The sequence below is a fragment of the Moschus berezovskii genome, chromosome 15 (assembly GCF_049115385.1).
Source record: "Moschus berezovskii isolate FMDL1 chromosome 15, NW_MosBer_1.0, whole genome shotgun sequence".
Lineage (NCBI taxonomy): Eukaryota > Metazoa > Chordata > Mammalia > Artiodactyla > Moschidae > Moschus > Moschus berezovskii.
Window position 1 is genome coordinate 25,429,768 of NC_142474.1, and position 14,721 is coordinate 25,444,488.

At 50.6% G+C, this 14,721-nt stretch overlaps 1 protein-coding gene across 1 annotated transcript in view; it reads right to left on the minus strand.

Moving 5' to 3' along the window:
- Positions 1-14,721, minus strand: part of BMP7 (bone morphogenetic protein 7) — an 88,468-nt gene that overhangs the window by 18,704 nt on the left and 55,043 nt on the right. The window contains exon 3 of the mRNA XM_055434388.2: positions 9,833-9,981. Within this exon, the coding sequence (XP_055290363.1) occupies positions 9,833-9,981 (149 nt within the window). The remainder of the gene's footprint in view (positions 1-9,832; positions 9,982-14,721) is intronic.

Below are 14,721 nucleotides of genomic sequence, written 5' to 3' on the forward strand. Positions count from 1 at the left end.
TTTGATAAACAGATCTGTTTTAATGTGTGGGGGTTCATCTCAGCATCACTTCTATCAGCATGCAGGGCAGCGCCCGCACCTCAAAGAATCCCCTTGTACTGCTTAATCTCAGTGCGTCCAACCAGGGGTGAGCCTACCCCATCCAGGGGACAGTGGCAGGTTTTACAACTTGGGGCAAAGGATGCTACTGGCATGCAGCCACCCTCTCCTTGAGGCCAGAGATGCTGCTAAACATCCGACAGCACATAGGACATCCCCACCCAAAAAAGCACACAGAAAATGCCAACAGTGCCAAGGAGGAGAAACCCTGCTTTCTGGTCACTCCCTTCCCTGATTCCCAGACTCTAGAGAAGACTGATCTTTTTGCATCCCTACAGGTTTGCACTTTCTAGACATTTCATGTACAGGCACGCCTAGTTTTCTGTGCCAGCTTATTTCAACCCATGTGTCTCTGAGATGCTCTCAAGGTGCCATGAGTTTCACGGTCCATAGTGTGGATGCACGAAATCTGGTGATGCAGTCAGCAGCTGAAGGACATGTAGGCTGTTTCCAGCGTGGGTGAGCACAAGCGTCATGAGTCATTTACAGACAGGTTGTGTGTAGACCTACATTTTCATTTCTGTGATGTGAAGCAGAGGTGCAATCCTTCGTGTTGCCCATTCCCCACACTCTTTGCACACTCTCAGAGTCCATCAGGGCTGGCATCATCCCGCCTGCCATCTGGAGAGGCCGGGGAGGCTACAGAGCGGCTCTGCTTCCCTGGCAGGGCTGGGTCTGCTGCTAACACTAACCAGGGGTGGCCAACTAAAGTCCATGGGCCAAATCCAGCCTTCTGCATCTTTTTGCAGATACAGTTTTGTTGGAACAAAGCCTTGCACATCCATGCACACATTTACTATCTGCTTTAGTGCATATATTTACTGCCACTCTAATGACCAAGTTGAGGAACCTCACAGAGAGCGTCTGACCCACAAAACCAAAACATTTATCATCTGGCACTTTACAGAAAGAGTTTGCTGATCTCTGGACTAACTGACCCAGATCCATATAATTCTAGACTTGTAAAGAAAACCGTAAAATGTCCCTGTGAGATAAGATGCCTTTACTGTCTATTATCTGCCAAGGAAAGGGTTCCTGGAAGAGTGGGTTCTACCCATTGCTGGTTCACAGCAGATTATTGAGTATGTGCTTCGTGCCAGGCACTGTGTGGAGCCCATTCTGTGTACGGCTCCTCAGGCAGGACTGCTGGCTACTGTGCTATGTGCTGTGCTTAGTCGCTCAGTTGTGTCGGACTCTTTTCAATCCCAGGGACTGTAGCCCACCAGACTCCTCTGTCCATGGGGATTCTCCAGGCAAGAATACTGGAGTGGGTTGCCATACCAGGGGATCTTCCCAACCCCGGGACTGAACCTAGGTCTCCCACATTGCAGGCTGATTCTTTACTGTCTGAGCCAACAGGGAAGCCCACTGACTACTAGCTACTCCATTTACAGATGGAGAAAGCTGACTGGAGGCAACAAACTTGACCACTGAGCCTTCGCCGAGCGCAAGTGGCTAGAAAAGCAGAAAGGAGAGATTGCCCAGGCATGGACACAGACCATTTCTGGGGCCTCCAGGAGTTGGAGGGATCCATGGAGGCTTGAAGGGGAGGCCCTTACAAGAGGCGGGCCAGGTGGGCAAGGGTGTGGATGTTGGACTCTGGGAAGTGAGTTGAGGACCAGGGATAAGCCAGCAAATCAGGCCACAGCTGGCAGGTCCCAGTGGCCTGAGCAGAAATGGCACGCCCAGCCCAGAAGAGCCCAGGAAAAGATGAGAAGCGTAAGATGGGCCGCCCACGAGAGGAGGGAGCACAGCTCAACTGCAGAGAGTGGGGGCAGTTTGGTTTTCTTGTGGCTTCTTTGTTTTCCAGGCCAACAGCTATCCGGTGCCCCTGAGTCCCAGAGCATAAGAATGTTCCTCCTTCATTGTGCAAAACACATTAATTCCAGCCACTTCTCTTGATGGACCAAGGCCTAAGTGACCAGTGAGAACACAGTTAATGTTTGTGACATCTCCTTGCCCTGATTTCCCAAGGCCACCCCAGCCGCCAGTGCCCACCAGCTCTGGAAGGACCCATCCCAGCCTCCTGGTCATCAAGGCCTCTTCCTTGGTTCTCTCGCTCTGGCTTCTGAACAAACAGGATGTGAAGCAATCGCAAGGGCAAAGGCACCTGGGAGCCAGCTGTGCCTCGGATGGACTGCTCGCCAACCTCAGCTTGATGGGGCTTAGTCTCCTCGGCCTCCGTGGGCGATCAGCTCACTCCCGGGGCTGTTCCCAGCTGCTGCGGCCGGCGCCACACTCGCACGGCATATGCCCTCAATCCTTTAAGTGCCTCGCAATCCCATTTGATCCCATCTGGGATGATCAAGAATAGGGATATGTACTCTTGCGGCCCTGGAGAGAAGCCCGAGGCCCTCTCTGCACATAGAAGTCCAGCACGAGCCCAAGTCTGCCTCCCGAAGGCAGAGATGGGTGGGTGGGAGAAGAATGGCCCTTCTGTCTTGGAGCTCTGGGGAGGTCAGGAAGCTGAGGTACCCTATGAGAGAGTATGAGAGGGGAACTGAGACCCTCAGATTATATTCTTGGGTCAAGGAGCCAGAGCTGATCAGTTCTGCCCTCCCGAGCCGTCAGTGATTTCTTAAGCAGACAAGGGAGAGAAGGAGGATCCTGTAAGTAAGGGCAAGAGGCTGGAACCCTTGTCTTGGGAACAAAGGAGTAGGTGCTTCTGTGTCTGCAAAGATGTAAAGTCTCCAGCCCAAATCAGTATTCACTTCACCGCTGCTTGGCAATGGGAGGCAGTATCAGGAATGCCATGTGCAGGAACCCCCCTGAACCGTCCTCAGGATGGGAGCAGAAGTGTTGTCTTGTTTAAGCTGGAGCGGAGTCTGCAATAGTCCCCTGGCCCATCAGAGCTCCACACAGATATTTGTTGAGTGAATAAATGTGCTTTCAACAGTCAAGGGCCTGTAGGAAGCTGGTTCTGACCACCAGGTTCTGGGGCTGAGGGTTCATCATCAATTCCCAGGCTGGCATACAGGCCCTGGGCTGACTTGTCCATCAGGCCCTGTGGCCAGGCCCACAGTACTTTTAGGGGCCCAGGAAAACATTCTAACATCTCTTAAAATCAGAACACAAAACATGGGGTTTTTAGGGCTGGACACAATGTTTTCATTTTTAATGCAGCTAGGGTTATATTCATCGTTATATCCAGATGGTTATAAACGTAATTTTTAATATTTTTGAATGGAGGGAGGCCCCCTGGCCACTTCAGTGACACTGGCTCCTCTAGTTAGTCCTGTGGGAAACCCATTGTCTTCTGGGTCCTTTTTCAAACTCTCTTCTCAGGAAAGGGGATTGAGAGAACAGCCAGGCAGAAACAGAGACTCTTTAGGGTCCCGGGCTCTGTCTGGATGGCCAGCTGTGCACCCAGCAGGAGCCTGTTAATGACACACTGCCCCCAGGTGTGACCGCTGGTGATGTCATTCCGCGGACAGGGTGCTGGCCCAGGGCTCAGCATTTTACATGAATTCACTCTTTTCTTCCTCCCAGCCATAATCATGCCCAAGGAACAAGGGACATGGCATCAGGAGGTTGGACTGAACTCCCAAGATCACATGAGGCGGCCCCATGGAGCACCAGGCTCCTGGGCCCTGGAGTCAATGCAGGAGCCGCAGGCCTAACCCCACTCTGCTCCTGCATGAGACCCCCTGGTCCAGGCAGGCTGTGAGGGTTCAGCTCTCAGCAGCACCGCCTGGACAGCCCCCTTGCCAGCTGGCAGGCCATCCACTCTAGTGTCAGGGTCCCCTCCGCTCAGGGGGCCTCTTCTCCCCTCTCCCACCATCCCTGGGGGGTGCGGGGGTGCCCAGCCTGTGTGGCTGGGGCAGGGGAGGGGCTTCCTGTCCTCGTCTGTGCAAGGAGGGACAGCAGACACCAGCCCTCCTTCCCACGGCATCCCATCCTCAGAGATGAGATGAGGCTCCCCACTTGGCTCCTGATGAGCCCCAGGTGCCCGAGGGGTTTATGGGCTTCTCCTGCAGGGGCTTGGTGGCTGGCGGAGGCCCCAGCTGTGCACACTCTCCGACAGGAGGGCTGCAGCTGGAGGAAGAGGAAACAGATACACGCTTCCTGGGTGGTCTCAGGCGGCATTTGGAGACCCGGGCTCACCTCACCTCACGCCAAACATCAGGAAAGGAGGTCTGTAACCCCTGTACTTCACAAGGATGAAAGTGAGCTCGCTGTAAGATGCTGCAAGCCTAGATCAGGGCCCCGTCCCCTCTCCTCCCAGATGGGGCACTGGGAGTTGGGCACGGGTGCCATGCCCTGGAACTCGTCCTCTCCAGGTGCTGTCCAAGGCAGCGACCCTCACTGAGTTCATGTTACAGTTAGCAGGTGGCCCCAGGGCAGGGACCAGGCTGTCTCCACAGGCCATGCAGGGCTGGCACACAGTATTTGCCCACTAATCTGCCCATCACGTGCACCCCAGCATCCACGGACTCCCCATCAGGCCCCCTTGTCTTTCACCTGTGTAGGCATCCAACATGAAAAGCTTTGAATTCATGTTTAGATGTGGCCAACCTGAGCACCATCTTATAAACAGCATACCCCAAAACACGGGGCATGACTTCACCAGAATCTTATCACTGGGCCAGATCCCAGGTTACTGAGGAGCTTGTGAGAAAAGGCAGATTCCTGGGCCCATCTTCGGGGACTCGCCATCAGAGGGTCTGGGGGTGGAGCCTGGGAATCTGTATGTTCAATGTGCCTGCCACCCTGAGGATTCTGATGCAGAAGGAACCCCATGGAGGAAAAGTTTCCCAGCCAGGAGCCTATGGTCTCAGAAATGCTGGGCTCTCTCATTTCTTATCTCAACCCCCCTTCAAAGATCCAAAAACTCACATGCCCAGTTGGCCACTGAATATTCTGCCCCTCCCAGATGGTGTGGGTGGGTGGGCCTTCCCTGACTCGGGCAACCGGACCAAACTTGCTGCCTCAGCGTGCACAGCACCTGGACAAGTCAGGTCCCAGGGCGGCAGCATCCATGCCCGGCCCCAGGGCCCCATTAGGAGGGGAGGAAGTGAGGGACCAAGTCAGGGGCCGGCATCAGACCCTTACCCTAACTATAGGCAGCATCTTGCGGCCACTAGGCTATACTCCTGCATGGAGGCAGCTGATGGAATATGGAGACTCAGCACCCCTCAGGGGCCTCAGTTCCCTCGCCTGTCCCACAGAGATGTTAATAATAGCATCCACCCAACTGGTAATGGTGAGGATTATAGGAGACAATGGCAGAAAGCACTTACTTTGTGCTTAGCAGCTACCACATGTTAAGCAATTAAGCTTTTCACTCGCATGAGCTCATCTAATCCTTCACAACCACCCTGAGAGGTGGAAGCTATTATTAACCCCATTTTCCAGATGAGGGACATTAAGTGACTCACCCTGGGTCATGTGGCTAGAAACAGCAGAGCCGGGACTCAAACCTGGGGAGTTTAGCCAGCTCCTGAGCCCAGGCTCTAACCATCGGGCTGTGACACCTCAATAAATAACAAGCCTCAGCAAAAGGTAGGGGGCAAAGACCCTGGGTGTGGGGGAGAAAGGGGTTGGCAGGGTTGAGTGTCACTTAAGAGAAAAACCAAACCTAAGTCATCCCTAGCCAGAAGGGTAGGCAGGATAGAGAAGCACCGGACCCACTGAGGTCAAGTTAGCAGGTCAAACCCATATCCACAAGTTCAGGGACAAGGTCACTCTGAAGAAAGAAATCAAGTCTCCCTCAGCCTCATTTGTGCCCCATCCCCTATATGTTCCACAGGGACTTTTAAGAACAAAGAAGAGCTGAATGAACCTATTGCCAAATAAGTTTGGAATTCGTCTATGCTGTTGACCCTATCAGGAGATTCATAATGGACATTGGTGAAATAAAGGCTCTGATAAGTCCTGCAGTGAAACCTGCTTAGTTCATCCAGCCTAGCCTTTCTTGCACGTAACTGATCAGGATGCCTCACAGAACGCAGTTTGAGAAATTCTGGTGGTGGCAAACTCCTGTAAAGAGCATTTCTGAAAATAATATTTTCAGCTTCCTGGGCCATAGCGTCGCTGTCACAACTACTCAACTCTGTTGTTACAGCACAAAAGCAGGCTCAATTCAGTTCAGTTCAGTTCAGTCGCTCAGTCATGTCCAACTCTTTGCGACCCCATGAATCACAGCACGCCAGGCCTCCCTGTCCATTACCAACTCCCGGAGTTCACTCAAACTCACCTCCATCGAGTCGGTGATGCCATCCAGCCATCTCATTCTCTGTCATCCCCATCTCCTCCTGCCCCCAATCCCTCCCAGCATCAGACTCTCTTTCAGTGAGTAAACTTGTCGCATGAGGAGGCCAAAGTATTGGAGTTTCAGCTTTAGCATCAGTCCTTCCAATGAACACCCAGGACTGGTCTCCTTTAGAATGGACTGGTTGGATCTCCTTGCAGTCCAAGGGACTCTCCAGAGTCTTCTCCAACACCACAGTTCAAAAGCATCAATTCTTCGGCGATCAGCTTTCTTCACAGTCCAACTCTCACATCCATACATGACCACGGGAAAAAACCATAGCCTTGACTAGACGGACCTTTGTTGGCAAAGTAATGTCTCTGCTTTTTAATATGCTATCTAGGTTGGTCATAACTTTCCTTCCAAGGAGTAAGCGTCTTTTAATTTCATGGCTGCAATCAGCATCTGCAGTGATTTTGGAGCCTGCATAAACCAGTTAGAATGACTGCAGAATACTAAAACTTTATTCATGGACACCAAAATGTAAACCTCATATCATTTTAGGTCACCAAATAGTCTTCTTTTAAAAATTTTTCTCAGCCATTTAAAAATTTGAAAACTATTCTTAGCTCACAGGCACCCCAAAACGGGCTGGAGGCTGAATTTGGTTCACTATGCATAGCTTGCCAATCAGGTATAGAATAATAGGAAACTACAGTACCTTCTAGGACCCCACTATAAAGTGTTAGGGGCACGGAAAGGGGAAGGAAGGTTTGGGGTAGGAGGGAAGCTTGGGGAAACCGTCAGTAGGAAGCAGACTAGACTGGAAAGAAGATAAGTGTGGCCCTAAACTCTGTGACCGTTCCCATATAACATGTGACCATAGATACTTCTGGAGAAAAAATGATAAAATGTATCTATGCTGTCTAAATCTACTTGGCAAAACCCAGCATTAACCACAGTAAAATAAAAACTAAAAAACTGGAACAATATTTACTACTCAATCACAAAGGACCAAATGTCCCTAAAATGTAAAGCAGAAAAAGCCCAAAACCCTCTGCAAGCAATGGACAGAGGAGACGGACAAGGAGGAAATGGCAAATTTAGAGGAAGGGCTCAGCCTCGTTCAGAGGAGAGAAAAGCAAAGCAAAACTATGAGATCCCATGTGTCATCTATAGGATTAGCCAAGACAGGTAAGTTTGCAAGCTGGTGAAGAATACGCCTGCCAGTGTGGGAGATGCATGTTTGATCCCTGGGTCCAGAAGATCCCCTGGAGGAGGAAACACCACACCAGTATTCTTGCCTGGAAAATTCCAAGGGCAGAGGAGCCTGGCAGGCTACAGTCCATGGGGCCACACAGAGTTGGATAAGACTGAACAACTGAGCATCTTCCTTCCAACAAAGAAGGGGCACCGGTGCCCTCGTACAAATTGACTGACCTCTCAGGAGGGTAAATTGACAGTACTGATCAAAACTACAAACAGACAATGTCACTTTTAGGAACTGTTTCTAGAGTTACACTCACTCAAGGGTCCATGGACATATGCACTGCAGCCCTGTTTGTAAGAGTGAAAGACGGGAAACTCTAGACATTCATCATGGGGGGACTGGATGAGTCACTTTTGGTGGTAGTAACAACTTCTAGGGCATGTATGTTACAAGCCGAGTCCTCTTCTCAGCCCTCGCTACTCAAAGCACAGTCTGGGGACCAGCAGCCTCTGCATCGCTTGGGGGGCGTTTGAACCACAGCCTCCTCTTTGCCCCAGACCTGCTGAATCAGAATCAGCATTTTCACAAGAAGCCCAGGGGACTCCTGTGTACCTTAGGATATGATTTCTAAAACTCTTCTGTATTAACTCACTCAACCTCAGAACAACCCAATGGCCCAGGCCCTCTCATTACTGAGTGCTGGAGATGAGGAACGGAGGTTCTGGGACATGAGGTAATTGTCCAGTCACACAGTGAGAGAGCAGTGTGCACTCCACATACACACAAACACACAACAGCCCTTAAAGAACAGGAAGCTCTTTAACGGCAGAAAAAGATCAGCCTCCGAGATACACTGTCAGGTGAAAAAAGCAAGGTGAAGGACACTGTATAGACTATGCCAGTATTTGTGGTGGGGAGGAAAAAGCAGACTCTATACATTTAATAGCTTAGATACCCAGAAGGCATCTTTGAAAACAAGTGAAAGTAGCTCAGTCGTGTGCAACTCCTTGTGACTCCATATACATTCCATGGAATTCTTCAGGCCAGAATACTGGAGTGGGTAGCCTTTCCCTTCTCCAGGGGCTCTTCCCAACCCAGGGAATGAACCCAGGTTTCCCGCATTGCAGCTGAGTCACAAGGGAAGTACCCAATAACTCGGACACAGCTGCCTCTGGGAGGCGGAACGCAGCAGCTGGAGGAAGGAAGTCAGAGGGAAACTATTCAGTGTTGCACACATCTGGAACTTAAATTTTGAGCCTGGAACATGTATTGACCTATACTAAAATATGGGCTTCCCTAGTGTCTCAGACAGTAAAGAATTCGCCTGCAATGCTGAAGACCCTGGGTTCGATCCCTGGGTCAGGAAGATCCCCTAGAGAAGGGCATGGCAACCCACTCCAGTATTCTTGCCTGGAGAATCCCATGGACAGAGGAGCCTGGTGGGCTACAGTCCATGGGGGTCACAAAAGAGTTGGACACAACTGAGTAACTAACACAATATAACACTCTAAAATATAAATATTTTAAAACTGGTGTAAGAAAGATGTTACACATCCTAAAACCACCCCCACTTCGTAGGAAATAGACTTTGCGGAAGGAGAAATTGGCACATCTGGATCCACCCTACTGCTCCACTTGCCTTCCTGTCTGCCATTCTCAGAAAACACGGCCATGGCATGTGGGAGAGGTCCTGGGGGAGGGCAAACAGTAGGTTCTCCAAGTATTCGGGATTTGGCAGTACATTCAGTCTCTTGGAAGGGGGTTCATGCCTCACACCAGTGCAGTGTCCTTCACTAGGGTGATTTTGCCCTGTAGGGGACATCTGACAACGTCTGGAGACATTTTTGGTGTCACAAGTGGGAGAGGCTATTGGCTTCTAGTGGGGAGAGGCCAAGGATATCATGGAACATCCTACAAAGTCCAAGACATCCCAGGATGTCCTGTGTCCTGAGTTTGAGGGGCCTCCATCGGCACAGCTCATATGTTGCATGTGTGAGCATCACTAGGGGCTCAGCTGAAGTTCAGGTTCAGACAGGGCAGGCCTCGGATGGGCCAGAGAGTCTGTGTTTCTAACAGCAGGGGCCACCTGTGCTGCTTTGGAACCACACTTGGAGCAATGAGGCCTTACCCAACCCAGCTTTGACCAACAGTATAAATGCCATATGAAAAAGGGGTAGAGACTGCTTTCATTTGGATTAGTATGCTGGATAGGAAGTGCTGATGGGGTAGGGAGCAGAGGAAACCTAGTCCTAGTAGACATGAGTTGATATCCCCCTGGGGTCTACAGTTGTGGGCTGCATCAGCACGAGCTGGGGTGCTGGCCAGGGACTTACCGTCCAGAGTCTCCACCGACAACTGCAGGCCCAGGTTGTGCCGCGGGTTGACCACCCAGTGGTTGCTGGTGGCTGTGATGTCAAAAACGAGCCAGCCCTCCTCTGAGGCCCAGAGGGTGCGGCTGTCAAGCAGAAACAGGTCAGACTCCCTGCAAGAGAGGAGAGAGACACAGGCTCCAGGTCAGCAGGTCGTGGCTCGGTCACTCCCGTCAGCGAGTCAGCCACTGGTGCATGGGAGGACATTGTGAGTGGGGGAGCTGGCAGGAGGTCCGCCAGCCCCTCCCCCGACAAAGTGCATTCATCAGACCAAGATCCAGCCATGGAGACCCCTGATGGGAGACAGAGTGCAGGATGGGGGTAAAGAGATCTACACAGGAGACAGGGAGCTGCTACGAGACAGACTTGTTGGGGGTGACAGAGGATGAGACGGTTGGATGGTATCACTCAATGGACATGGGTCTGAGCAAGCTCTGGGAGATGGTGAAAGACCTGGAGAAGCCTGGTGTGCTGCAGTCCATGAGGCTGCAGAGAGTCAGACACGACTGAGCGACTGAACAACAATGTTGATACCAGTGGGACAGGGCACAGGAAGGCAGGGATCTCACCATCTCCATGATGCTAGAAGTCTCGGGGAGCAGAAGCTCACCCTTGTTCACTTATTCACCGCTTGCCAGGCACTGTCCCAAAAGCTCTATTCACGTCTCATTCAGTTCTGACAACACTAAACTGTGGGGGTTTTACCATCCCTGAGGGATCCATGATAAAACCATGACTTGCCCAAGGTCACCGAGCCAGGAAGATGCTAGACTGGGGCTTCAGCCCTGGCAACTGAACACCAGGGCAGACATGCTCCTCATTTCCACACCATATAATTTCTTCACGAGGCCATTAGGAAGTGGACCCCCAGACTAACATCATTAGTAGAGGGAGTACTTTAATTCTCTTCCTCAGATTTGTAGTAGAAAATGGTTAAAACCACAGTTGACCTTGTACGGATGGAGGGTGAATGGATGAAGATGGATGGATGGAAGATGGATGGATGGATGGATGGATTTTTACATTCCTAGATAGTAGAATTCTAGTATACAAGATATCATAATGTCCCTTTTGCAACTTCTAATTATAAGAATTCGAAACAAATATTTTGAGTCCTTTGATAGCCAGTTAATATATTTGAGCTCCTATACTGTACCAGGCAGTGGGTACAGTGATGAAGAGCATCCAACCAGTTCCTGCTCCAGGTATTGACAATATTTTTCATACTGGGGGGAATCTAATTTTCCTGAGAAATCACATGGCTCAGTCGGTAAAGAATCTGCCTGCAATGGAGGAAACCCAGGTTCAATCCCTGGGTCAGGAAGATCCCCCGGAGAAGGAAATGGCAACCCACTCCAGTATTCTTGCCTGGGAAATGCCATGGACAGAGGAGCCTGGCAGGCTACCATCCACGGGGTCGCAAAGAGTCAGACACGACTGAGCAAGTAAATCAGCACCACCATGCCTGTGATTGAGATACGACTTCCGAGCTTATGAACAAGCGGAGCCGCAATACAAGACGGTGCCTTGTCTCTTAGCCAACGAAACCAGTCTCCTGTGACTGTAGGACACTCACCGCCTCTGTAATACAGAGAGATCAGAGGAACAAGGAAGACGTTTTAGAGCCACAGAACATTTTGAGGATGCTGTTCAACTTTCACAGCAAAACCAAATTAAGATAAGGAGACAATCTTCCGTGACCCATTTACTTCTATTTTTTCCCAGGGTGCTTTCAGATACAGCTTCAAAACTGACTTGGAGAAGGATTTTCACACAGATCCCAAGTGAGAATTTCAACTGTCTTCATCTCCAATTTGCCTTGATGGCTTTCCTAGCTATGGAGAGTTACCAAGACTGTCAACGAACCAGCTCGCTGCTCTCAACAATTAACAGATGAGAGAAGAAACACACTCCGAAACAATCCCCTCACTCGCTCAGGCTCTCAGGGCCCCAGCAGGAAACCTCCACACTGCAGCACAGAAGTCATCAACCTGGGTGGCGACTCTGCCAGAAATTGTTATTTGCAGGAAAATGTGACCAGATATCCGGATAGGCCCTGACGGACAGTAAAACAATGAATAGTAACTCAGGGAACAGAATCAGGCCTTTGGAGAGAGAACGCTTTGCCAAATGATACTAAACGTTCTCTTATTACAGCCGGGACACCGAGGGCCAGATGTTACAGGCGAGCGTTGACTCATTGTGAATCAACGTGCATGCGAGCGCTGTCTCCCTCCCCTGAGTCCTGGTTTGCAGTGTGTTCCAGCCTTGCTGGGAAGAGCCAAGCCTTCGTGGAAGGCATTGGGACAGGACAGCCCTGTCGAGGCGGGGGAGTGGGATGCTCACACAGGCTCCGCTTTGAGACGGAGGGCTCAGCCCCAGGTTGGCCCCGTGAATGGGACAAGCAAGAAATTACTCAGCAGCCACGTCCAGACAGACGGCTGGGAACGTGCGAATTTCTCGACAACACCTGGAGCATCTTATTAGAACACAATGGCTCTTACACCAGGAGGAACGAACAAGCTCTTTGTGACATGTGTATTCACCACGAACACACCAGCCTCCCTGACTCAGCCCAGGTGAGAGCAGAAGCTGGACACGTCAGGGTGGGGACCCCGTGAGTGCGAAGTCACTTCAGTCATGTCCGACACTTTGCGACCCCGTGGACTGTAGCCCATCAGGCTCCTCTGTACATGGAATTCTCCACACAAGAATACTGGAGTGGAGATGCCCTTCTCCAAGAGATCTTCCCAACACAAGGGCTGAACCCATGTCTTTTACAGTTCCTCAACTGGCAGGTGGGTTCTTTGCCACTAATGCCACCTGGGCTTCAGGGAACCCAAATGCCCTCTCTCCCCTTTGCCACTGCTGAGAATCTAAGTGCTTTCTGTGCACCAGCTCCCTGACCTCCAACAATCAGGTTACTGTTCCAATTTTATACACAAGCAGAGTGAGGTTTAGAGAGGGGAGGCCAAAAGTCCACACTGATAAACCTTAAAAGTGAGAGAACCAGGACAATTAACAGAAGCATTGTGCTGGAAGCATGACCTGAGGACTTGGGCAATTAAGCCTCGTCACCTCCTTAACTCACCCTCTCAGCAAGGGGCAAGAGATCAGGAGCTTGTTGAGTCCTGCATGATGCACGTTACTGTCACAACACTGTGGGCAGCAGAGAAAATATTAGAGAGGGGGCGTGGGATGAAGTCCAGGCAGCAGGGAATGAAGGAAGCAAGTAGGGCGAGCCAGCTGATTGCAGAGCCTCAGTTTCCTCCTCTGTAAAATGGCCAGAATGCCCTCTCCTGCAGCAGGTGAGGGAGCTGAGGGAAGACTACTCTAAGGACAAACTCCTAGGGCTCTTGGAGCATTGCTATAGTCACTCCAAATCATGCCTGTGTTGGTGCACAGCCCCTGCTAGACAGCAAGAAATTCTAGGATGGGGACTTTATCCTGGTCCCAGTCCTTATGTGATTTCCTAAGATCCCCAGAACAATAGACCACATATCGACTCAAACAACGTTCACCTTTGACGCCAGCATTCATCAAAGTGTATCAGGATGTTCACAGTCGTGCACTGTCTGCAAACATGCCATCAACAATTCCTCCTCTCCCTCCCCATGCGCAGCGCTCTCATAAATCGGGAAGTCTGCTCGCACCTCTCGCATCTGCAGTGACCATCTGAGTCTCTGCGGACCAGTGGGAAGTAGGCCCTGCCATGTCCAGGGCAAGAATGCAACAGGCTTCTCAGATCTGGACTGGCAACCCTGACTCCTCCACTGGAGAGAAAGAAGGCACAGAAGGGGAACAGGGCGGAGGCTGTGGAGGAGGAGGGTCTGCGAGGGGAGAAAGAGAGAGAAAGCAAACCAGCCCTCACGGGAGGTGCATCTAGGGCGTTCCGGCCCCAGCCAAGCTCCCAGCTTCATTGGGGACTGCAGCAGACAGTACCCAGAGTAGAAAAACTGCCCGGCTGAGCCCTGCCCAGATTCCTGAGCAATTAAACGACTGTTGTTCCAGCCACTGCGTTGTGGGTGGCTTGTTCACCACAGAGATAGAACCCAAACAACAGTCACACTGTTCAGAACAGAAAAACGGACAACTAACCTTAATCTACTGAGAGGGACAGACGAGTGAAAGCGGAGAGCCCACCCCAGTGCTTCACAGCTCCATTGAAGGATGTACTTGTTGACAATGGGGATACACGGTATTAAGTAAGAAGGTGTCATAAACAGGATGTGTAATTTGCAAATTTCTGGGAAAATATAATATGCTAACATTGGTTAAGAAAAAAAGAAATAGAAAGTTTGAGTCAAGTTATTCACTATGTACTAGTAAATTGAAATAGGAGTAAAACACCTTCCCCAATCCACACCCAGATGGTTTGATACTGTATTTTTACCAAGTTCACCAAATTATTGAGAGAAAATTGCTTCTTACACAAACTGGTCAAGAAAACACAAGAGGTAAATTGAGAAGTTATATTGTAAAGTTAGCATGATTCCAAAGATAGAGAAAGCCAATTTGAACAGACATTTCTTTAAAGATACACAAATGGCCAGTGAACACACAAACAGAGGGTCAACATCATTAGCCATTGCTGTTGCTGTTTAGTTGCTAAGTCCTGTCCAGCTCTTTGCAACCCCATGGGCTGTAGCCCACCAGGTTCCTCTGTCCAAGAATTTTCCAGGCAAGAACACTGGAGTGGGTTGCCATTTCCTACTCCAGGGAATCTTCCTGACCCAGGGATCGAACTAGCGTCACCTGTGTCTCCTGTACTGGCAGGCGAATTCTTTACTACTGAACCACCAGGAAAGCCCCTTAAACAGCACAACTCTGAATATACTAAAAACTAACGAATA